The 23767-nt window shown below is 32.8% G+C and overlaps 2 protein-coding genes across 2 annotated transcripts in view; both read left to right on the forward strand.

Moving 5' to 3' along the window:
- Positions 1-18530, forward strand: part of LOC125819799 (putative disease resistance protein RGA3) — a 130264-nt gene extending 111734 nt beyond the window's left edge. The window contains exon 6 of the mRNA XM_049499240.1: positions 17312-18530. Coding sequence (XP_049355197.1) covers positions 17312-18530 — 1219 coding nt within the window. The remainder of the gene's footprint in view (positions 1-17311) is intronic.
- Positions 18531-18570: 40 nt separating this feature from the next.
- LOC125819800 (disease resistance protein RUN1-like) lies at positions 18571-19620 on the forward strand. Its single transcript, XM_049499241.1, has one exon. The coding sequence runs from the start codon at positions 18571-18573 to the stop codon at positions 19618-19620; it is 1050 nt and encodes a 349-aa protein (XP_049355198.1).
- Positions 19621-23767: the final 4147 nt, after the last annotated feature.

The raw sequence follows: 23767 nt of genomic DNA on the forward strand, positions 1-23767 counted from the left end.
TTGGAGTAGACTTCTCTTAGATGTGTCTAAAATTTGACAGCAGAGGCCTTTCTTGCACAGTGTGCATGCGTTTTTGTACAAAGAGTTTTTGTTTCCAGCAAACATTTTGAACTTAATACTTAGCTGCTGCATCATTGCCTAGTTTAATGTAGCTGTGTTTTTCCTCTTGAAATTTATCTTGGCTAGTGTTTGCGCATAATAAACAATGAGGATAGGGCCTAATCAAATGGGTGAGTTGGGTTGCAAGTCACAAAAGCACGTATGCTTTAAAATGTAAATCACAAATTATTCTCATGGATTAAAAAAAAATGATTCATATAGGGGTATATTTAATCTTTCTCACTTGTTTTTTTTTTCCTTTTGACTATTTGTAATAATTGACTAATTTGAATTTCGTATTTTAATGGTCAAATTTATTTATTTTCACTTATTTTATTATAAAATTTATTATAGATATTCCAAATATTTTTTTTATACATATAAAAACCAAATTGCAATATAGCTACAAAAAAAGTAATTTCAATTTTTTTTTAATCCTTTTCCATTCAAACTTTTTTTATTTATTTATCCGATTTTACACTATAAAATGAAAAAAAAAAAAAGAAGAATAAATAATCAAAGAAGTCAAAAAATAATTAATGTGTGAAAAATATTAAATACATGATTTTTTAACAGTATCAAAAATTCAAAAAAATAAATTTAAAATTATTTTTTTTACTTTTGTAACGATAGGGGTATATATGAGTCACTTTTAAATTGAGAGGGTATATATGAATCATTATAGTAATAGTAAGGGTATATATGAGAAATCTTTTATAAAAAATAAAAAAAAAGTATTTCAACTCTAAATGATAAAATTGAGGAGTATATCAAACCATTTTCCCTTTATAAAAAAAAACTACTTGTATAAATAATACCAATTTTAAAAAATACTTAAATAAATGAATATAAGAGGAAAAAAGATCCATTTTACTTCTTCCGTTTAAAAAAGAATGACCTAGTTTGACTTGGAACGAAGTTTAAGAAAAGAAATAAGACTTTTTAATCTTGTGGTTCTAAATTAAAGTTATGTCAAATGTACCAAAATGCTCTTTAATCTTGTAGCCTTAAAAATGTCACGTAGAAAGTTGAAGTTAAAGTATTGCCAAAAAAGGAAAGGGGTCTTTTTTTTAAACAGATTAAAAAGGAAACTAGGTCATTCTTTTTTAAACGGAGGAAGTAACATATTTGAGACTCTCACGCGCTCAAACTTGGTTTTCATCCACATATATTTAGACTTTTTTTCTTTTTAACTTTTTATAATTGTTTGAATGATTGTATATGCAAAGAGTCCGGAACCTAAATAAGCCACACAAAAAATAAAAATGACCAAAATAAGCCACTACTCTAGTAAGTAACTAAAATAGGCTTATTGGAAGAAAAAATTCCACTTTATCCAATATTCCAAACGTTTTCCGTTAGTCTCATAACGAGTATATTTTAATATATAACGGAACAATTTCTTACACCTTGTAAAATGAAACTATTTCTATGTCATTATCTATTTCATTTTCCGATAATTCATATATACTATCATTGCTTTCTAATTCATAATCTACGTATTCTATTTGTGTATATTTTTCATCGTCTATTATTATTTCTGATATTTGTTTTTTCTTTGGATTTTTAGGTAATTTACAATCTCTAGCTATATGTCCTAATTTTCCACAATTATAACAAGTACATTCCGTTAGTTTTCTTTTTGGTCTATATGGTCTTTTGGTTTTGTAATTTTTTATATAGTACCTTCTTCTTGGTTTTTTATATTTATATTTTGATATATATTTTTTATTATATTTCTTTCTATTTTTGTAATACTTATCCGTACAACCAAATTGGGGTGCTGTTTTATTTTTGCAACATGCTAAGTTTTTTGCTAATATTTTTTCCATTTTTATTTCTTCTTTATGTTTTTCACATAGTTCCATAAACCATCGTTATAAGAATTTTATTCTAGCTCCTAAGGTGTCCGTTAATTCTGCTTCATTCCAACTTTTTATTATTTTTGAATTAAAAGGTTCTGGTAATTTTGTAAAATATAATTTTCTTATTTCTTTACTTTCTTCTGTGCTATATGTTCCTTTATAATAGTATTCTCTAAATGCACATGTATATTCATCTATGTAACACATATTACATATTGCTAATTTTGTCATTAGATTCCGATTTATGATCTTTTCTTTATTTTGTTCTTCTACCTCTGTTGTCATACTACTAAATTCATTTCTTATAGCTATTTCATATTTATATAATATTTCCATAATTGTAGTGGCTATTCCACCATCAAATTTTTTACTATTTCTTAAAGTTGTTAAGCTTTCACTTGGTAAATTTTGTAGCCATAATTTTACTGTTCCTATAAGTGTTTTTTCTATGTATCCTGGTGCTTCTGTTGTTGTTATCTTGTTATCTACTAATTGTTTTGATATGTATCCTATCCATAACTGAATTGTTTTATTTATATCTGCTACACAGTCTAAATCTAAAAATCATATTGTCCGGTTATTGGTTTAGGCGTCCATTTTTTATTTAATCTTTTATCCCAAGTAGTTTTTTCTTTATCATTTTGTTCATAATTTTTATTATAATTTTTTGGGTTTTTTACTCCTGATGTGCTAGGTTTTTCGTCCATATCTACGTTATTAAATACGTCTTCTGTATTTACTTCTAAATTCTTTGTATTATCTATGTTTGCTAAAAGTTCCGTATATGTTTCGCTTGTTTCCGAATGCTGTTCTAGATCATCATCGTTTATTTCATCAACTCTTATTTCGGGTAGATTATCATTTTCTTCATTTTCTTCTATTTCATCTTCTAGTTTCAATCTTTCTTTAAATTTAATTATCTCATTTGTTAATTTCGTTTTTTGTTCTTTTTCTTTTTGTTTTATTTCATACATTTCTTTTAATATTGCTAGCTCTTTTTCTAGTTCAATTATTTTGGTATTTTTTACTTCTTCTAATTGTTGTACTTCCTTTTTTGCTTGTTGTTTTATTTTTTCAATTTCCGTTTTTCTATCTATTTCTTCATTTTCTTTTGTTATTCTTATCATAGCCGTTAAACTATCTTCTAGTTTTACCGTTTCTTTTTCTAACATTAAACTTATATTATCACCTATTTTCTTATATCTTCTTCCTAGATTAGAAAATATTATCTTTATTTTTAATCCGTCATAATTTTCATATGTTTTTAAATCTATTGCGTATTCTTCTTTATTCATTTATAAATTATGTTGTAGTTTATATTCTAAGTTATTTATTTGTATTTCTAGATATAAAATAGTCTTTCTTTGTGCTATTATAGATTTGTGACAAATTCCTGCGAATATATTATTGTTAAGTCTATTTTGCCTATGTTCTAATTCTTGTCGTTTTTCTATAATTACTTCATTAAGTTTTTGTCTATAGTCGCTATTCTTGTTATTCATTGTATTTTTAAGTATTGAATATATTTATATTCTATTTTAGATATATTATCTATTAATTGATTTAATTTTACACTTTGTAAAGTGTAAGTTTTTCTTACACTTTGTAAAGTGGAACTTTTTCTTACACTTTATAAAGTGGAAGAAAATCTTACACTTTATAAAAAGTTACTTTACCTTTTCACTTTCTTCTACTCCCCTTTCACTTTCATGGCTTCCAAACTTTTTTTCACTTTGAAGATTAACATTTGATGGTCCCAATCCGACAACTAAAGCGTCCCCACACTAACAAATCAAAATCTTGAAAGATTGGAGTAGCACAACCCGACAACACAACAATCCGACCCTACAAATTATATAAATTAGGTATTTTTTTTTCCATCTCATATTTTCATTACTTTGAAATGATGTTGTAATTTGTTCAAAATTTTAGCAAATCTTATACAATGTGCATTCAATTACTAAATATTGAGTTAGAAAAAAAGAGTCTTTAATTTGAAAGAAACAAAAGGAATTACAATAATAGTTTGCAAGTTGAAAAATAGTGTTTTGAAGGTGTTGAAGTTGTTCTTTGTATTTGTCAACAAGTTTTTCCATTGCTTCTAACATAGATTGCCTTCTTGCATTATTGTCAATTGTATTTGGTGCTTGTCTTTGAGCTTGATTAGTAGCTTCTCTTGCATTTCTTCCCCTAGCAATATGATCCATTGTGTTGAAATGAAAAAAATAAATAAAATTGTATTGAAATGAAGTGTTATATCATATAGTATATATATAGCAGGGAGACTAGTACTTTTGGTCCCTCCAATTTCATAATTAATTTTGATCCTTGCGATATATGACTCAACATATTCAACCTTTGATCCTTTTGGGTTGGAAATATGTTATGCTCAGATTTTTTTAGAAATATGTTGTTGTTGTTGTATTAACCTAAAATATGAAATAACAAATATAAGTTTAACATTACACATTGATAACTGAATGGTGGAGTGGTTGATAATTCTAAATCTTTTTGAATATTATAAACAAAGAGATCAAAATTTCACAATTACACATTTCAAGTAATTGAAAGATATTCATAATCAATAAGCACTAAAATTGAAATTTATCAAATTTTAGGGATTCAATTCCTCTCCATGGGGAAAAAATATATAGTCATCCCTCAATTGTTCCAATAGATGGTTCCATCTCTTTTTCTTTAGGTATATGTTTCTTTTGGTTCTTTTTTTTTCTATTTTATTTTCTTGTGGTTGACTCGACAAATAACACATTGAATTGACTTGCTGAAGTTAGAGATTCTTTAACTCTCACTCTCGTACAGTTATTTGTTTGAAGATAGTTCATGGTTTAATTTGTCAAGAAATAATTATATTAAACGAGTTAGTAGAATTTTTCTTACAGTATATAATGGAGCGTGTTGTGAATCCTGGATCGATTGATTTTTCACTTCTTCTCTCTTATCATGAGCATAAATCAGAATTGTTATGGAAAGGTGAGAGATCATTTAGTAGCCTTATGAGGACAGTGTGATGCCTGGAATTTATTTCGTTTGCACCGACCTCATGAATGTGTTGAGGAGATCTTATGTAGGTTCGGACTGTATGATGTAGTTTGTGTGGGCAGGATGCAATATGACCGTGCCCTTGTTATAGCTATGGTTGAGCGTTGGAGGCCAGAGACTCATTGCTTCCACTTACCTTTTGGTGAGGTCACGATTACATTGCAAGATTACAGATATGTATCTTTCAACTTTCCACATGGTAATATGTTTATCATTAAAAGAAGTCAGCCTAAATCGACATCTTGTTCTACACGCCTATAAACAAGTCGCCATGATTTCTTTGTCGATTTAATAACAAAGTACTCCCTTGCTATCTTTAAATATAGAAGCTTAATTGCTCTTTGCAACTGCTTCTTTGAATTGAATAACATGCCTTTTTCAATATAAATAACACCATTCATGAAATCTCCTAGTTCATGCCACGTACTTTGTGATGTATATTCATCATGTGTATCGCCAAAGATATCCCAACCATCTGGGAGATGATCAAGATAAGGAATTTCATGATTACGAAACAGACTCATGGACATTGGTCTTGGTGACTGATTGGTCATCGAAAAATCATCATCACTAGATGATGCCTCAAATGGAACATTATCTCTTGATTCCTCAGCATTAGGCAAATAATCACTATCACTAGCTGAAGGTGAGCCGTAATTTGGAAGGTCACGATCATCGATATTCACAGAATCAATGGGCTCATCTTGTGTGATATTTTCCCTATATATGTAAAAAAAGTAAAAATATTTGTCTCATGCAATTACTTACTTAAATTAAAAATCAAGTGTTGGACATACCGATAATCATCTGCATCAAAAGTAGGTGAGACATGAAAATTTGAGGATGTCCCAACATTTTCCGTCATTTCAAAGTGTGAGGACCGACCAAAATAATTATCTAGTCCATAGCTTGGAGCAATATTCCTATCTTGCTGAGGTAAACCGCTACAAAATATATAATAATAATAATAATAATAATAAATCATACAAATTAATAAATAATTGACAAAATCAACAAATAATAATCGAAATATAATTATTGAGCATTACCAGTCACTTTCATTGATAGTTTCGTTCAAATCAAAATCATATCGACCGTTAAGAATATTTTGATAATGAGTCATGTTAGGAAAATCAGTAGATTGAGTTATCGGAAATCCATCAACGCTATTATGATTTTCTAATCGGGGATGGACATCGACCGATAAAGGAGAACGTTGTTGACTAGTCTTAGGCTCCTTTTTTAACATAGATTTCAAGTATCGTTAACTTGATTTCATCTATGTAGTCATTTGGAACCCTCAAAAAGTCGGTCAACGATTTATCATTATAGATAATCCACTCTCCAAAATTTACTTGTCCTTGTGATAAAAATAAAGTAGGGTATTTTCCTACTATAATCAAATTATAATCAGTATTATTTATACCCATTCTTTTATAATTGATGAAAGAAATTTATGATATCGGACATTAATTGAATATTTAGCATTGTGTTTGGGAGGACAATTATAGTAAACGGTATTTCCGTCATGTATAATTTCGCCATTCCAATAAATCGAAACTCTAACTTTTGGATTAGAAGACATTTTTTTGTGATTCAAATGAAGAAAAATAGAAGGCTAAATATGTTGAAGGTGCTATGTTTGAATGTCCTTGAATAGAGTTTGGATGAGTTTTCAGAATAAAAATAAATAAATATACATAATGTAATAATTTTTTTCGTTTTTATGATATGTCAAATCAATATAATTGTATGACAAACACTGCAAAAGCTTCATAAAGAGATACAATTTAAGCAAAATGTAAAAAATATTTCTATTTGTAAAACATAATTTTTTCTTCCACTTAATAAAGTGTAAGAAAAAGTTCCACTTTACAAAGTGTAAGAAAAATTTACATTTTACAAAGTATAAGAAATAGTTCCATTTTACAAGGTGTAAGAAATAGTTTTGTTATATATTAAAATATATGCGTTATGAGACTAACAGAAAACATTAGGAATATTGGATAAAGTGGAATTTTTTCTTCCACTAAGCCTATTTTAGTTACTTACTAGGATAGTGACTTATTTTGGTCACTTTTATTTTTTTGTGGCTTATTTAGGTTCCGGACTTATATGCAAACAACGAGAATAAGTCCAAACAAGTCCCTTATCTTTGGGTTAAGATTGTAAGTGATCCTTACGTTTTTACATGAAGCACTAATAATCTCTCATGTTTGTAATATTGGTGCATTTTTTATCCACCTTCAAACTTTTGTCTTTTTTTGACATTGATTTTATCCACAAATTATGTAAGGAATGTTCAATATTGTTTTATATATTTAGTAAATGTGATAATAGAGAAAATGACCAAAATAGTCCTTAATGTATAAGTAATATTTTATTTTAGTCTTTAATGTATTTTACTTGATTGAAATGGTCCTCAATATATAACAAATAGAGTTATTATTTCAATAAAATACATAAAAAGACGATTGAACATTCGATACATAAAATTATGATAAAACTAATGTTAAAAAATAGGTAAAAATTTGAGGAAGGATCAAAAGTACACCAATACTACAAAGGTGAGGGAGTATTAGTACTCTATTTGAAAACTCAAAACCACTTTGAATCTTTTAACCCAAATAAGGGACTACTTTGATTTTTGGGCTTTTTCTCTGCAAACAACTACCAAAAGAAGACCGACTTTGAGAAGACTTTAGTACAGAGAAATAAGATTTTGTGAAGACGCAAACACAACAATGGCCGATCCTGTATTTGCTGCTACTGTTAAAGTTTTGCTTGACAAGCTGCTTTCTCTCACTATCAAGGAGATCAACAGCTCAAGGGATTTCAACGAAGATCTCGAAATGTTCACACAAAATGTATCCTTAATCCAAGCTTTCCTTCATGATGTTGAAACACCACAAGTTGAGAAACAACAGTCTGTCGAACAATGGCTCAGGAGGCTTGAGAGAGTTGCTGAAAATGCTGAAAATGTGTTTGATCGATTCAGATATGATTCTCTCAAAACAAAAGTGATGAACATCCGCAACAGCCCAATAAAAAAGGTCAGTGGTTTCTTTACTCATACTGCTTTTAAGAGCAAAATGTCTCGAAAAATCAACAGTATTAATAAAGAGTTGACCGCTATTAACAAGGTAGCCAAAGACCTTGGTCTCCACTCACTCATAGTTCCTTCTCGGAAAATACTACCGATTCGAGAAACAGATTCCTTAGTAGTTGCTTCAGATGTTGTTGGTAGAGATTTGGATGTTGCTCAGATAAAGGAGAAAATTTTGAAGATGAGAGAGGAGGATGTTGTTATGTGCACCATTCCCATAGTGGGTATGGGGGGTTTAGGGAAAACAACTGTGGCTAAGAGGATTTACAATGATGAACACATCAAGCAAATCTTTGAAAGGAGAATTTGGTTGTGTCTACCTGAAATGTCTGAAACAAAGAGCTTTCTTGAACAAATCCTTGAATCATTGACAGAGAGGAAAGTTGAGGTTCAAAGGAGAGATATAATAGTCAAGAAGCTACAAGATAAATTGGGAGGAAAAAACTATTTGCTAGTCCTGGATGATTTGTGGTGTGTTGACTCTACATCGTGGCATGAGTTCGTGGACACGTTGAGAGGAATAAATACAGCCAAAGGAAACTGCATTCTTGTGACTACTCGTATGAAGAGAGTGGCATCCACAGTAGCAGCAGATCTTCATATGTTGGGAAAGTTAACAGAAGATCATTGTTGGTCTATTTTCAAACAAAAAGCATTTGTTGATGGCAGGGTTCCAGAAGAATTAGCGAGCATGGGCAACAAGATTGTTAAAATGTGTCATGGTCTACCATTGGCTGCAAGTGTGTTGGGAGGCCTATTACACAACAAGGAAAAACATGAATGGCAAGCAATTCTTGATGGCAGCCCCCTTGTTGCAGGTGAAGATGATAATGGAGAAAATAGCATAAAGAAAATCCTAAAACTCAGCTATGATTATCTACCATCTCCACATCTAAAAAAATGCTTTGCTTACTTTGCAATGTTGCCAAAAGATCTTATGTTTGAAAAGGGCCAACTAATCCAACTCTGGATGGCAGAAGGCTTTCTTCATCCATGTCAAGAGACCACCGTGATGGAAGACATCGGGAACAACTTCTTTCAACTCTTGTTGAGAAATTCCTTGCTACAAGATGTTGTGTTAGATGAGCATAACAATATAAAATACTGTAAGATGCACGATCTTGTGCATGATTTGGCTGGAGATATCTTCAAATCTAAAATATTTGATCCGAAGGGCAATGATGGAGAAAAACTTTCTCAAGTGCGATACTTTGGATGGGACTCACCAAGTGATCAAATAGATAAGATAAATGAGCCAGGACGGTTGTGCACGCTGTTCTGGAGAAACAATTATATTTCGGAAGATATGCTGTTGAGCTTTAAGTTCTTGAGAGTTTTAAATTTGTCTAGATCAGGAATCAAGGAGTTGTCAGCTTCAATCGGGAAGCTAATATACTTGAGATATCTAGATATCTCGAGCACTGAGATCACAGCCTTGCCCCACTCCATTTGCAAGCTCTATAATTTGCAAACATTTAGAGCCAATTGCTGCTATTCACTCAAGGAGTTTCCATATGAGATGGGAAATATGATAAGTTTGAGACACATATATTTTTATTCTTCGTCTCAGATGCCACTTAACTTGGGACAATTGACTTGTCTTCAGACCCTACAGTATTTCAATGTGGGTTTGGAGAAAGGCCATCGAATAGAAGAATTAGGTTGTTTGAATAACCTTAGAGGTGAATTGAGTATCAATGAGCTGGAATTGGTCCGTAGTAGAGAAGAAGCTCTAACAGCATATTTACAAGAGAAATCAAATATTTACAAGCTGACATATTTATGGTCCCATCAGGAATCAGAAGGATGTGAGATTAATGCTGAGCATGTGTTGGATGGTCTTCAACCACATCCTAACTTGAAAACATTTGAAGTGGTGAGATATTTGGGTACTAGATTTCCTTCATGGTTCAATGAAGAGTCGCTACCAAATTTGGTCAAGTTGAAATTAAGTAATTGCAGCAGTTGCAAAGAAATTCCATCTCTTGGCCAACTGAAATTCCTTCAGCATCTTGAACTGGTAGGGTTCCATAAGCTGGAATGCATCGGAACTACATTTTATGGTATTGAGGTTAACAATATGGGATCAAGCAGCAATAATGCCATTATCCAAGTGTTCCTGTCATTAAAAGAACTATTATTGGAGAATATGCGTAGCCTTATTGAGTGGAAGGGAGTGGAATTGATACCAACAACAAGTGGGGTAAAAATGTTTCCTGTGCTTGAGAAGTTGAGGATTAGATACTGTCCATTGTTAAAAAGTACTCCGAAGCAATTGGAAATCCTACGCGAATTGAGCATTGAAAGAGTTGACAGTGAAATGCCATTATTGAATTTGTGCAGCAACTTGACATCTCTCGTAAAGTTTAGTGTCTCTTTTGTGAAAGAGCTCACTTGTTTTCCAGATGAGATGCTACGCAGCAACGTTTCTCTTCAACACTTATCGGTCTATAACTGCAGAGAGTTTCGTGAATTGCCACAGAGCTTGTACAATCTGCATTCTCTTAAGAGCTTAATGATTGAGTACTGCACCAATTTCAGTTCCTTTCCTGTTCCTAGTGGAGAGAATTATTTGACTTCCCTACAAAATCTTCAGTTATGGAGTTGTGGTGGATTGGCCAGTTTACCAAGTGGAATGCTAGAGAAATGCCGGTCTCTACAGAATTTGAGGGTCAACTATTGTAACAACTTAGTTTCCTTCCCTTTACATGCGGGGGATATGCCTTCACTTTCCTATTTGTCTATAGCACACTGTCCCAAATTGGATAGTGTACCCACAGGGGGCCTTCACCATCTCACCAGGTTAAGGGAATTGGAAATTGGTCCTGTCTCAGATATGGTGGATTTTGAGGCATTCCAACTGACTTTTAATGGCATTCAGCAGCTGTTGTCCCTTCGTACTCTGCTTGTGTTCGGACATTTGCACTGGGATTCTCTGCCCTATCAGCTTATGCAACTCTCTGCCCTAACACATATCCATATATGTGATTTCGGAATCGAGGCTCTTCCTCATAGACTTGACAACCTTACTTCTCTTGAAATATTACATTTAGTGAGGTGCAAACGGCTGCAACATGTGGACTTCTCAGATGCCATGCCCAAATTACGGTATCTAAGAATCTGCGATTGTCCATTGTTAGAAGCTCTGTCAGATGCTTTTTGCAACCTTGTTTCTTTGGAAGAATTAAGATTAGAGAACTGCGAAAAACTAGAGCACCTGCCATCCAGAGAGGCAATGCGAGGCCTCACTAAATTATGGTACCTAAAAATTAAAGGCTGCCCAAAGTTAGAAGAAAGTTGCAACAATCGGAGTGGCCCAAACACCCAGTGGTCCAACATTTCCCATATTCCAAAAGTTAAAGTAGGTGGAAGCATAATTCAGGACTTGCATAAGTCACATTTTTAAATTTTATTTTCTACGAATTCTAGAAAAGTAGTTCTGTATGAATATATCTCAAATTATTCAAACGTTTCGTTTGTTTTGCACGTTTATCTTTCAATAAAGAGTTTATCACTTAATCCTCGAATGTAGTACTCTTCATTACATAGTATAATGGAAGTTATTAAGTGGTATGGTTCTTGAATAAGATAACTGTTCATTCTCTTCAAGTATAGACAAGTATTTTACTGGCATAACATTAGCTTGTCCTATCTGGTATATTACAGTTTCTTTTTGCGTAAGAGGAGGTGAAATGTAGAGAGGAAAAAGCTGACTGAAATTTGACTTCTATTGAATTTGCATCAGTGGTGCTTTTGGAGACTCTGATTGTATGTCGTTTGAGATTTTAAGGTAAGTTAGTTTTTGTCCATAAAAAGTTTGCAAATGGTGGATTTTAGATTAATACTTTGTTTTTCTCTATGAATGGTTTTCCTTTCCCCCTGAAATGCCGCTTTTAAATCTTCCTACTTGCCTTTATCTCGTATATTGTTCTTAGTTAATTGAAAACTCTCAAGGAACAATACCAAGTCTCATATATAGTAGAGGTCTATGTAACTTTCTTAATAGTCACACTTCTCGTTACTTTCACTTCACAGTTTATTTTCTCTGTTGATTAAAACAATCGCAATTGAAGGACTTGAACAAAAAGGAAATTTCGAAGGACTGCTATGTCTTGAACCTTACAGCAAAGAGTTCCCCATTGACTCTTAGGGTGTGTTTGGTATGAAGGAAAACATTTTCCGGAAAATGTTTTTCAATTTTCTCATGTTTGGTTGGGTTAAATGTTTTGGAAAATGTTTTCCAAATCAACTCATTTTCCTCAAATTTAAGGAAAATGACTTCCCTTCAAAACTTAAGGAAAACATTTTCCAAAACTCTCTTCCAACTTCCAATTAAAAAAAAAATTGTTGAAAAAATCAATTTATTTGGTCCCTACCCTCAAACCAGCCCCCCCAATCACCACCCCAAAAAAAAAAAAAAAATTTAAAGTTTGTTTTTAAATTCAATATTTTTACCCCACCCTCACCCCTACCCCAACCCCCTACCACCACCCCTCCCCAAAAAATATTAAAAGTTGTTTTTAAAAGATATTTATAATTTCAATTTTTTATTTTTTTACACCCCTACCCTCGACCCCCCACCCCCACCCACCCCTACCAGCCCCCCCCCCCCCCCAAAAAAAAAAATTTTAAGTTTGTTTTTAAAAAATATTTTCGACTTTCAAAATTTCATTTTTTCCACCCCTACCCTCGAACCCCCCACCCCTACCAGCCCCCCCACCCACGCAACCCCTACCAGCCCCCCACCCCCAAAAAAATAATAATTTAAGTTTGTTTTTAAAAAAATATTTTTAACTTTAAAATTTCAATTTTTCACCCCTACCCTCGACCCACCCACCCACGCCCTACCACTCCCCCACCCCGCACCCACCCCCCAAAAAAATTTTAAGTTTGTTTTTAAAAAATATTTTTAACTTCAAAATTTCAATTTTTCACCCGTACCCTCGACCCCCCCCCCCACCCCCTACCAGCCCCCACCCCCCAAAAAAAAATTAAGTTTTTTAAAAAATATTTTCAATTTCAACAATTATTTTCTACTCTAGTAAAAATAAAAGAAATTTTTCAAAAACATTTTTCATTCATAAATCAAACACTAAAAAAAAATTTCGGAAAATATTTTCTACTCACCAACCAAACATGAGAAAATAAGTCAAAAATCAACTTGTTTTCCAAGAAAACATTTTCTAGGAAAACATTTTCCTTCATACCAAACACACCCTTAAAGTTTCAAAAGACAACTAGGCTTTTCTCAATATTAATTATAAGCAATTTGTGTTCTTATATGCAAGTTTTAGAGTTCAATAACTTAAATTGATTATTTGCTGGTATTTCTTGTTTGGCATGTGGTTGAATTCTGGATACAGTCTTTCCTGTTTGTGGATATCAATAAATCTTCAAGATTTGTTTCCTCAAATTCTCACCGATGGAGTGGTGCCTTTTATTATTATTGGGATATATTGCACAGAGACTTGATGGATACAATAAGTGATTGCCTCACATCTCAGTTAGATTGAGGGAAGAAAAGAGTAAAAGGAGTATCATAGATGTCACCAAAGACGAATGTACAAAAGAATAGAGTAACTGAAAATTTGATATTTAATATTTTGTACAAATGACTCCCAAGGATCATGTATTAAAAAAAGGATCCCCTGTTCTTAGGTCCTGAAAGAGACACCAATCATATATGAAAGTTACATTCGAGTGGCTTTGAAGCTAGTGTCTAGTATATATGTAATTTATCATTGCCTAGTTGATATATAGCTTCTCTCATCTAGCTCTGTTTTTTCCCTTTTGAAATTTATCTTGGCATTTGCATTATTTTAAGTGCAAGTACTATGATGGTTCAAATCTAGAGCTTGTGTTCCTAATCGACAAGGCATGCAATGTCCTCTTTTGATATATCAATTGTTTGTTGCAAATTCATGCGCTGTGTACCATTTGGTACTGAAACACAACTTCAAATCAACTTTGGTGAGCTTACTATTAAAAGCATTTATAACTACTGGAAACAGGAGTACTTACCATTCCGAGTTGAACAGTATGTACATTTTATTGTAAAGATAGGTTATGCAATGGCTCTAAAGTCTAACCAAAGATAGACCGTTGTATTTCGAATACAATAGATACAAAATAAATACATAATACAATGCAAAATAAATACAAAATACAATCTCTCTCCTCCCTCTCTCGATCCTTATCTCCTCTTAATATGTATTTATTTCGATACAAATCGGTTCATATTTGTTTTTTTTTTCCTCAAAAATTTGCAATAATACACTCTCTCCTCTCTCTCTTTCCTAGATCTCACTCTCCTAATATTTTGTTATTATTCGTAATTAAGCAAAATATAGCTATAGAGTCCTATTTAAGGCTTAATGTTTGCTATTTTTGAAAGTTTTCTTATTTAAATACACTTTCGTTATACTTTTAGGATACTAATGCCCTCAACGTCTAAATTTTAGTGTGTATATACTCTTTGGACTAACGGAGAGACACGATTGCACCCATTTACAACCCAAACCCAAACCTCCCCCAAAAAAAATAAAAAATAAAATAAGGACTATTTGAAATGTCAGTCTCACATTGAAGCTTAAGGTCATCTTGCTCTATCAAGAACACTAATTCTTCTTCACCAAAGCTCAACTCCGGTGCGGATTCTGATCCTGTCATCACAAAATCTTGAAATTTGATACTTATTAACTTTTTTCTTTTTTCCCTCAATTTTTTGCTTTACTTTACTTGCAATAAGGTTGTTTTTTTGTCGTAATCATTATTGAGGGTTAATCTTTTTCATTGATAAAGTTGCGAACTTGAAAGCTAAAAAATCTCTTCTCTACCCTTTTCTAATTGTGTTGGACAAATGGTGAAATGGGTTTGCTTTATTGTGAAAGAAGAGTCTTTCAAGTCAAATTACTTCTTTGACAAGTATTTGTAATTGTGCCCATGGATGGAGCTGACGTGAAAACACCTCTTCTCCTGTAAACATAATGGTCAGTTTCTTTTGGTACTGATCGACACCTCATGTTTCTATTGGGAAAAAGAAACTTGTGTTTTGGAAATGTTTGAAATTGAAGTCTTTTGTGTATGAAGTATTTTGGGGGATTTTAGGTTAGAAATTGGATGTGTGTCTTAAAGTTATTTGGGTGGGTCTTTTAGTTATGGGTAGAAATTAATTAAATTTTGGATAGATTTTAAGATTGAGACACATGTTTCCCCGTTAGTTTAAAGAATATATACATCCCAAAACCTAGACGGTAAGGACACTAGTGTCTTAAAAGTATAACGAATGATATTTAGATATCATTGACGATAGTTTAGGAATATATTTGTCCCTTTTCAATATTTTTAATTAAAGCCACATTTGCATAACACATAGAGTAATTTACAGCAAGTGGAAGAGAATAGATAATTGTACTACTTATTTAGGGCCTTATTTTTATTTTTTTTCATATATAAACTTAAAAACCTACTCATACAAATAAAATAAAATAAAAATACTTGTACAAATAAAATGTAAAATAAAACTACCTGTACGAATAAAACTACTTGTACAAATAAAACAAAAAACTACTTATATAAATGAATATACAAGGAAAAAGGGACTCAAACTTGGTCTTCATCCACGTGTATTTTTTTTATTACTGTTTGAATGATTGTATATAAATTATATTCTTCCTTTTAGTGCTCTGCAAACAACTACCAAAAGAAGGCTTACTTTGAGAAGACTTTGGTGCAAACAGCACAGGTAGAAGACTTTGGTGCAGACTGCAGAGGAAGAGGAAGCAAACACAACTATGGCCGATCCTGTAATTGGTGCTACTGTTCAAGTTTTGCTTGAAAGGTTGATTTCTCTCACTATTGAGGAACTCAACAGCTCAAGGGATTTCAACAAAGATCTCGAAATGTTCACACAAAATGTATCCTTAATCCAAGCTTTCCTTCATGATGTTGAAACACCACAAGTTGAGAAACAACAGTCTGTCGAACAATGGCTCAACAGGCTTGAGAGAGTTGCTGAAGATGCTCAAAATGTGTTTGATCGATTCAGATATGAATCTCTCAAAACAAAAGTGATGAACTGCCCAATGAAAAAGGTCAGTGGTTTCTTTTCTCATACTGCTTTTAAGAGAAAAATGTCTCAAAAAATCAACAACATCAATAAAGAGTTGACGGCTATCAATAAGGTAGCCAAAGACCTCGGTCTACAATCACTCATGGTTCCTTCTCGGAAAATACTGCCAATTCGAGAAACAGATTCCTTAGTAGTTGCTTCTGATGTTGTTGGTAGAGATTTGGATGTTGCTGAGATAAAGGAGAAGATTTTGAAGATGAGAGAGGAGGATATTGTTCTGTCCACCATTCCCATAGTGGGTATGGGGGGTTTAGGGAAAACAACTGTGGCTAAGAGGATTTACAATGATGAACACATCAAGCAAATCTTTGAAAAGAGAATTTGGTTGTGTCTACCTGAAATGTCTGAAACAAAGAGCTTTCTTGAACAAATCCTTGAATCATTGACAGAGAGGAAAGTTGAGGTTCAAAGGAGAGATATAATAGTCAAGAAGTTACAAGATGAATTGGGAGGAAAAAACTATTTGCTAGTGCTGGATGATTTGTGGCGTGTTGACTCTACATTGTGGCATGAATTTGTCAACACCCTGAGAGGAATAAATACATCCAGAGGAAACTGCATTCTTGTGACTACTCGTATGAAGAGAGTGGCATCCACAGTAGCAGCAGATCTTCATATGTTGGGAAAGTTAACAGAAGATCATTGTTGGTCTATTTTCAAACAAAAAGCATTTGTTGATGGCAGGGTTCCAGAAGAATTGGCGAGCATGGGCAACAAGATTGTTAAAATGTGTCAAGGTCTACCGTTGGCTGCAAGTGTGTTGGGAGGCCTCTTACACAGTAAGGAAACACATGAATGGCAAGCAATTCTTGATGGCAACCCCCTTGTTGCAGGTGAAGATCATGATAATGGAGAAAATAGCATAAAGAAAATCCTAAAACTCAGCTATGTTTATCTACCATCTCCACAACTGAAAAAATGCTTTGCTTACTTTGCATTATTTCCAAAAGATTTTGAGTTTGAAAAGGAACAACTTATCCAACTCTGGATGGCAGAAGGCTTTCTCCGTCTATGTCAAGAGACCGCTGTGATGGAAGACGTTGGGCACAGGTTTTTTCAAATCTTGTTGCAAAATTCCTTGTTGCAAGATGTTGTGTTAGATGAGCATAACAATATAACACACTGTAAGATGCACGATCTTGTACATGATTTGGCTGGAGATATCTTTAAATCTAAAGTATTTGATTCGAAGGGAGATGATGGAGAAAAACTTTCTCAAGTTCGATACTTTGGATGTGAGTCACCAAGGGATAAAATAGATAAGATAAATGAGCCAGAACGTTTGTGCACACTGTTTTGGAGAAGCAATTATATATCGGAAGATATGTTGTTGAGCTTTAAGTTCTTGAAAGTTTTAAATTTGTCTAGTTCAGGAATCAAGGAGTTGTCAGCCAAAATCGGGAAGCTAATATACTTGAGGTATCTTGATCTCTCGAATACTAAGATCACAACCTTGCCCAATTCTATTTGCGAGCTCTATAATTTGCAAACATTTAGAATCAATTACTGTGATTCACTCAAGGAACTTCCATATGAGATGGGAAATATGATAAGTTTGAGGCACATTTATTGCAGTTTTCAGTCTATTGATAAAAAATATTTTCAGATGCCACCTAAGATGCGACAATTGACCTGTCTTCAAACCCTCCAGTTTTTCAAGGTAGGTTTAGAGAAAGGTCGTCAAATAGAAGAATTAGGTCATTTGAAAAACCTAAGAGGTGAATTGACCATTAATGGTCTAGAATTGATCGGTGATAGAGAAGAAGCTCGAACAGCATATTTACAAGAGAAATCGAATATCTACAAGCTGGCATATGTTTGGTTCCATGACGAACCAGAAGGAAGTGAGACCAATGATGAGTATGTCTTGGATGGTCTTCAACCTCATCCTAACTTGAAAACCTTAGCAGTAGTGGACTATTTAGGGACTAAATTTCCTTCATGGTTCCGTGAAAATTTGCTACCAAATTTGGTCAGGTTGAAATTAAGTGGTTGCAAAAGATGCAAAGAAATTCCATCACTTGGCCAACTGAAATTGCTTCGGCATCTTGAGCTGTTAGGATTCCACGAGGTGGAAAGCATCGGACCTAGATTTTATGGTATTGATGGTAACAATAATGGATCAAGCAGCAATATCCAAGTGTTCCCGTCACTTAAAGAACTAATATTGGAGGATATGTCTAGTCTTATTGAGTGGAAGGGAGATGAAATTGGGGTAAGATTGTTTCCTGAGCTTGAGAAGTTGAGCATTAGCTCCAAGTCAATTTGAAATCCTCCATGAATTAAGTATTGATAGTGTTGACAGTGAAATGCCATTGTTGAATTTGTGCAGCAACTTGACATCTCTCGTAGAGCTTAGTGTCTATGCTGTGAAAGAGCTCACTTGTTTTCCTGATGAGATGCTACACAATAACATTTCTCTTCAAAACCTAATGGTCTCAGGCTGCATAGACTTTCGTGAATTGCCACAAAGCTTGTACAATCTCCATTCTCTTAAGAACTTACAAATACACTTCTGCCCCAATTTCAGTTCTTTTCCTGTTCCCAGTGGAGAGAATTATTTGACTTCCCTCCAAAGTCTTGAGTTATGTTATTGTGATAGATTGGCCAGTGTACCAAGCGGAATCATAGAGCATTGTTGGTCTTTGAGATCTTTGATGATCATTGAGTGTAACAACTTAGTTTCCTTGCCTTTACATGTGTGGGAAATGCCTTCACTTTCCTATTTGTCAATATCACAATGTCCCAAATTGATTAGTGTACCCGCAGGGGGCATTCACCGTCTCACTGGGTTAGGGACATTGGCAATTGGTCCTTTCTCAGAGATGGTGGATTTTGAGGCATTCCAATTGATTTTTAATGGCATTCAGCAGCTGTTGTCCCTTCATAATCTGACAGTGCGCGGACATGGGCACTGGGATTCTCTGCCCTATCAGCTTATGCAACTCTCTTCCCTAACACATATCCATATACGTGATTTCGGAATCGAGGCTCTTCCTCATAGACTTGATAGCCTTACTTCTCTTGAAACATTACATCTACTGAGGTGCAAACGGCTACAACATCTGGACTTCTCAAATGCCATGCCCAAATTACGGTATGTGGAGATCCGTGATTGTCCATTGTTAGAAGCTCTGTCGGATTCCCTTGGCAACCTTGTTTCCTTGGAAGAGTTGAGTTTATGTAACTGCGGAAAACTAGAGCATTTGCCATCCAGAGATGCCATTCGACGCCTCACTAAATTATGGTACCTAAGAATTAAAGGCTGCCCAAAATTAGAAGAAAGATGCACCAATCCGAGTGGCCAAAACTCCCAGTGGTCCAACATTTCCCACATTCCAAAAATTAAAGTAGATTGAAGCATAATTCAGGACTTGCGTAAGTTTTTGTTTCTCCTTCGGTGTCTGAGTCACTTGCAATTATTTTGACATGAAAAAATGCAAAATTATTAGTCAATTGCATCTGTGCTATAATACTTGAACCAGATTGTTGTTGCTCTTCTAATTATTCAAGTAAGGTATATCTATATTACTTGTAAGATATGATTTATTCATGAAAATTTATGTTTTTTTCCTTATAGGTTACTAGTTGCAAGGTCATGCTAGAACGTCTCTGTGGTAAATCAAGTCAAAATCCATGAGCGGCAGGCAATTATGTTAGGTAAATTTTCATTTAGAGTTGTTAGAAATACTTTTTTTCCACTCCTTTTTTCTCATGACACAATTGCTACTAACGATTATGAAGTGAAACTATTATGTTTGTTTGTTTACCAACGATTATGCAGTGAAACTATTTATTTGTTTGTTTGTTTACCAACGATTATGAAGTGAAACTATTTGTTGTTTTTAAAAGATGTGAAGCAAAAAGGTTTAAAGTAATGTCTCTTTATATTTTTATTAAGCATAGGTCGTCTTTTAGTAGCCAAGTTAAAACAAAAATCTGCATATATAATTGGAAATTCAAAATAGCTAATAATATATCTAAACAAAACCTAATAAAAATTTGAAATTCAAATCATCCTTAAACTAACAACTCATTGTGCGCAAAATAATAAATCCAGGAAGGTCAGCTACATAATCGAAAAGTAAATATTGATTATACAATATTCTTTGTTGTCATTTATTTCGATATAAATATAACATTCTCGTACCAGAAAAGTGTTAAAACTTAGGTAGAAATATGTTCAAGCAAATTATTCAAACGTTTCGTTTGTTTTGCACGTTTATCACTTAATCCTGGAATGTAGTACTCTTCATTACATAGTTTAATGGAAGTTGTTAAGTAGTGTGGTTCTTGAATAAGAAAACTACTCATTCTCTTCAAATATTTTATTGGCATAAAATTTCCTATTCAATTTTCAGGGGACAGATTGGAACATTTTGCATCACTAGTACTTGTCTTCTGGAGACTCTTGATTGTATGGTGTTTGAGATTTTTTCATAAGTTGTGTAGCATATAATTCGCAAGGCATAAGTTTAGATTGTATATTTGCAAGGCATAAGATCGGAATATGCTTTAAGTTGTATAGTATATAATTCGAATGATCGGAAACGTTTCTCCTCAAATAGAATTCTATACAACACAAATTCAAATTGATCAATTTCCTACACGTCACAAATCTAAATTGGTCGGTCTCCAATGCAGGTACCAACACACCGAATGAGAAAAAAAAATTGGGTTGAAATAAGGGAAAATTGTGCATAATGACAAACTATTAATTTAAAATAAATAATACAACTATTGTTTCATTTATTTCCTTTGAATAGCTACAGTTTCACATATCTTGCTATTGACGGATCCCACGAATTTGTATAAGTAAATAACGGAAGTTATTCCTTTTATACAATTCACTTCATCTCCTTCCTCTCTCCCATACCCTTCAATTTCTCCTAAATTCTCTCCACAAAATTAGTTTGAATTTCAAATCTTCACCACTACGCTCTCAATTGCGACTTCAAACGTTTCAGGTACTGCCAAAACCTATCTAAATCGATTTTTTTTTTCAATTTTTCAGATATAAGTTTGAAAATGACCCAATTAGAATGGATGAAATTATCACAAAGTCAAATACAAAAGACGAATCTAGTTCAACAAAGAAGAGGAAAGCAAAAGTAATTGATTCTACCAGTGATCAGTCAAAATCACATGAAGACATTGTCCTAGCTTAGTGGAACCGGATGGATCTGAAGAAGTTAAAGCATATGTATAAAAAGTAATTATTGAGTTCTATTTTATGATTGTATAATAAGCCTTTTTGTATATATGTAGTAATACTTTTTCAGATTTATTATGTTTACTAGGTAAATTACCCGTGCTTCGCACGGGATTGAACTATTTTACTAAGCTTAGATATGATCATTCAGTAATATTTGTATTTTCGATACATACACTACATTTTCAAGAACAGTTTGTCTTAAGGTAAAGCAGACCTCCGAAATCTTAAAGTGCTATATTTTTTAAAATTTTCATCTTTGTTATACAAAAATTATGAGTCATAGAGAGATTTTGAAGTATAAAAAAAAGTATAAGAAAATCTCCATGAAAATAGTTGGTCAAAAGTAATCAAATTTTCTAAATTCCAAAAAGTTATACAGAACAACATCAGAGTTAAAGAAGAGACAAAAAAGCCATAATTAATGAAATTCAAATAAAGGACCTTCGGCTCTTTTCTTATGAACCTCCATCAATCTCTCTTTTATTATAGTATACCGTATCATGTAAATGTTTAAAATGACCCTAAAATTGTTAGCATCACAAATATTTTTCCTCATTGTCTTAGAATAGTCATTACTATTGCTTAGGTTTCATATCACCGGCCCCAACTTATTTTGAATTGAACCATATTTATTGTTATGGTTATAGTATGCAGTTACAAAGAATTAATGCAATTATTAACCAAGTAGTAGGTGACATCTGAATGGAACTGTTCACAACTGGATATTCTAAACCAAAATTTTAATTTGACACATAACATATTAAAATCTCAGAGCATGATTTTGTGAGCACTTGAACTCACAAATATCCACAAATAATAATAAAGACGACCTTACTTTCCTAACAATCAAGAAGAAAAAGGCAGGTTGCTTAACATATTTTTCAAAAGTTGTATCCAAGTTTAGAGTTCACAAATTTAATTGAAAGAATTCAAAAGAAAGAGTTATTACTTCTTTATTAAAAAAAACAAAAAACTATATCAAAAGAAAGAGTTATCACTAAAGCAAAAATGATCTTTAACGAAAATTAATAGTTTAATTGTCGCTAAATATGTATTTTCAGAGGCAATTGGTACTCTCTATAAATGTCCCTAAAGTCTATAGCAACATTGAATCTAATGAGAATTAATTAATGTCGGTAAAGGCTCTAGCACTCTTCGTTAATGTGCATATTTACTGCCGATAAAAAATATTTTTGTTATAGTGTATTTTGGACATTTGTTAGGTTCAAGAAAACTTGATCTCTTATTATGCACAAAAATAAGAGACGAAGAAATATGACTAATTAGTTAACTTGTGTTAAAAGAAGTGTACTAATTGTCTCTATACTAATATTCTAGGAAGAGTGCAATGACATATAAAATGTTTCTACCTTAGAAAAAACAATCAAAATAATATACTAATTGTGGCAAGCAAGAGAGCAATCCTTTTGGTTCTTTTAACAAACTTCATCATTGATTTCGTATTAGTTATCACATATTTGTTGTTGTGTGCTATAAAATATAGCACAACCCACAAGCAATTTTCCCAAAAAGTATATGAAGAAACCTGTAAAAAGGGACAAAAGAGAAAATAAATTTTCAAACGTCCTCACTGTTTAACCGTGTTCAAAAAAAGTCACAAAAACAACAAAAAATTATTGCAATAGATACATGAATCAGTATGACTTACAGTAAAAGATTAAGTTTCATGAAATAGGAGGAAGAAAACTTTGAGGAATGAAAAACACTTCATAAGAAGCTTAATTAATGTATTTGAATTCAACTCCCCTATAGCAAAAAAAAACCTACAAATAATAGTGACAGAAATAAAAGTTTGGTTTACTAAAGAACCAAATGTAATGAATTCAATCATTTCAGCAGCGTTATGAGTTGTGGATTGAGAGGTGCAAGAGTAATAATGTCGCTTTGTAATTGAAATCAAATTTCTTTGTTTATATGAAGAAACATGTAGAAAGAGACAAAAGAGAAGATCAATTTTCAACCATCCTTGCTGAAATTTTTAACAGAGTTAAAAAAAAGTCACCAAAATAGCAAAAAGAAATTGTCATACTTACATGAATCCCTATGACTTATAGTAAAGATTAAGCTCCATGAAAGAGGATGAAGAAAACTTTGAGGAATGAAACAAACTTCATAAAAAGCTTAATTAATGTATTTGAATTCGACTACCCTAGAGTGGAAAAAAACCTACAAATAATTGTGGCAGAAAATTTCTCCATTTATAGACAACAAAGAGTAGTGTGAACAAATTCTTATTGTGCCTTATCGAAAAGGTCATAACTCTTTGGAAA

Source organism: Solanum verrucosum, unplaced genomic scaffold (assembly GCF_900185275.1).
Source record: "Solanum verrucosum unplaced genomic scaffold, falcon-dt-bn FXZP01000239.1, whole genome shotgun sequence".
NCBI lineage: Eukaryota > Viridiplantae > Streptophyta > Magnoliopsida > Solanales > Solanaceae > Solanum > Solanum verrucosum.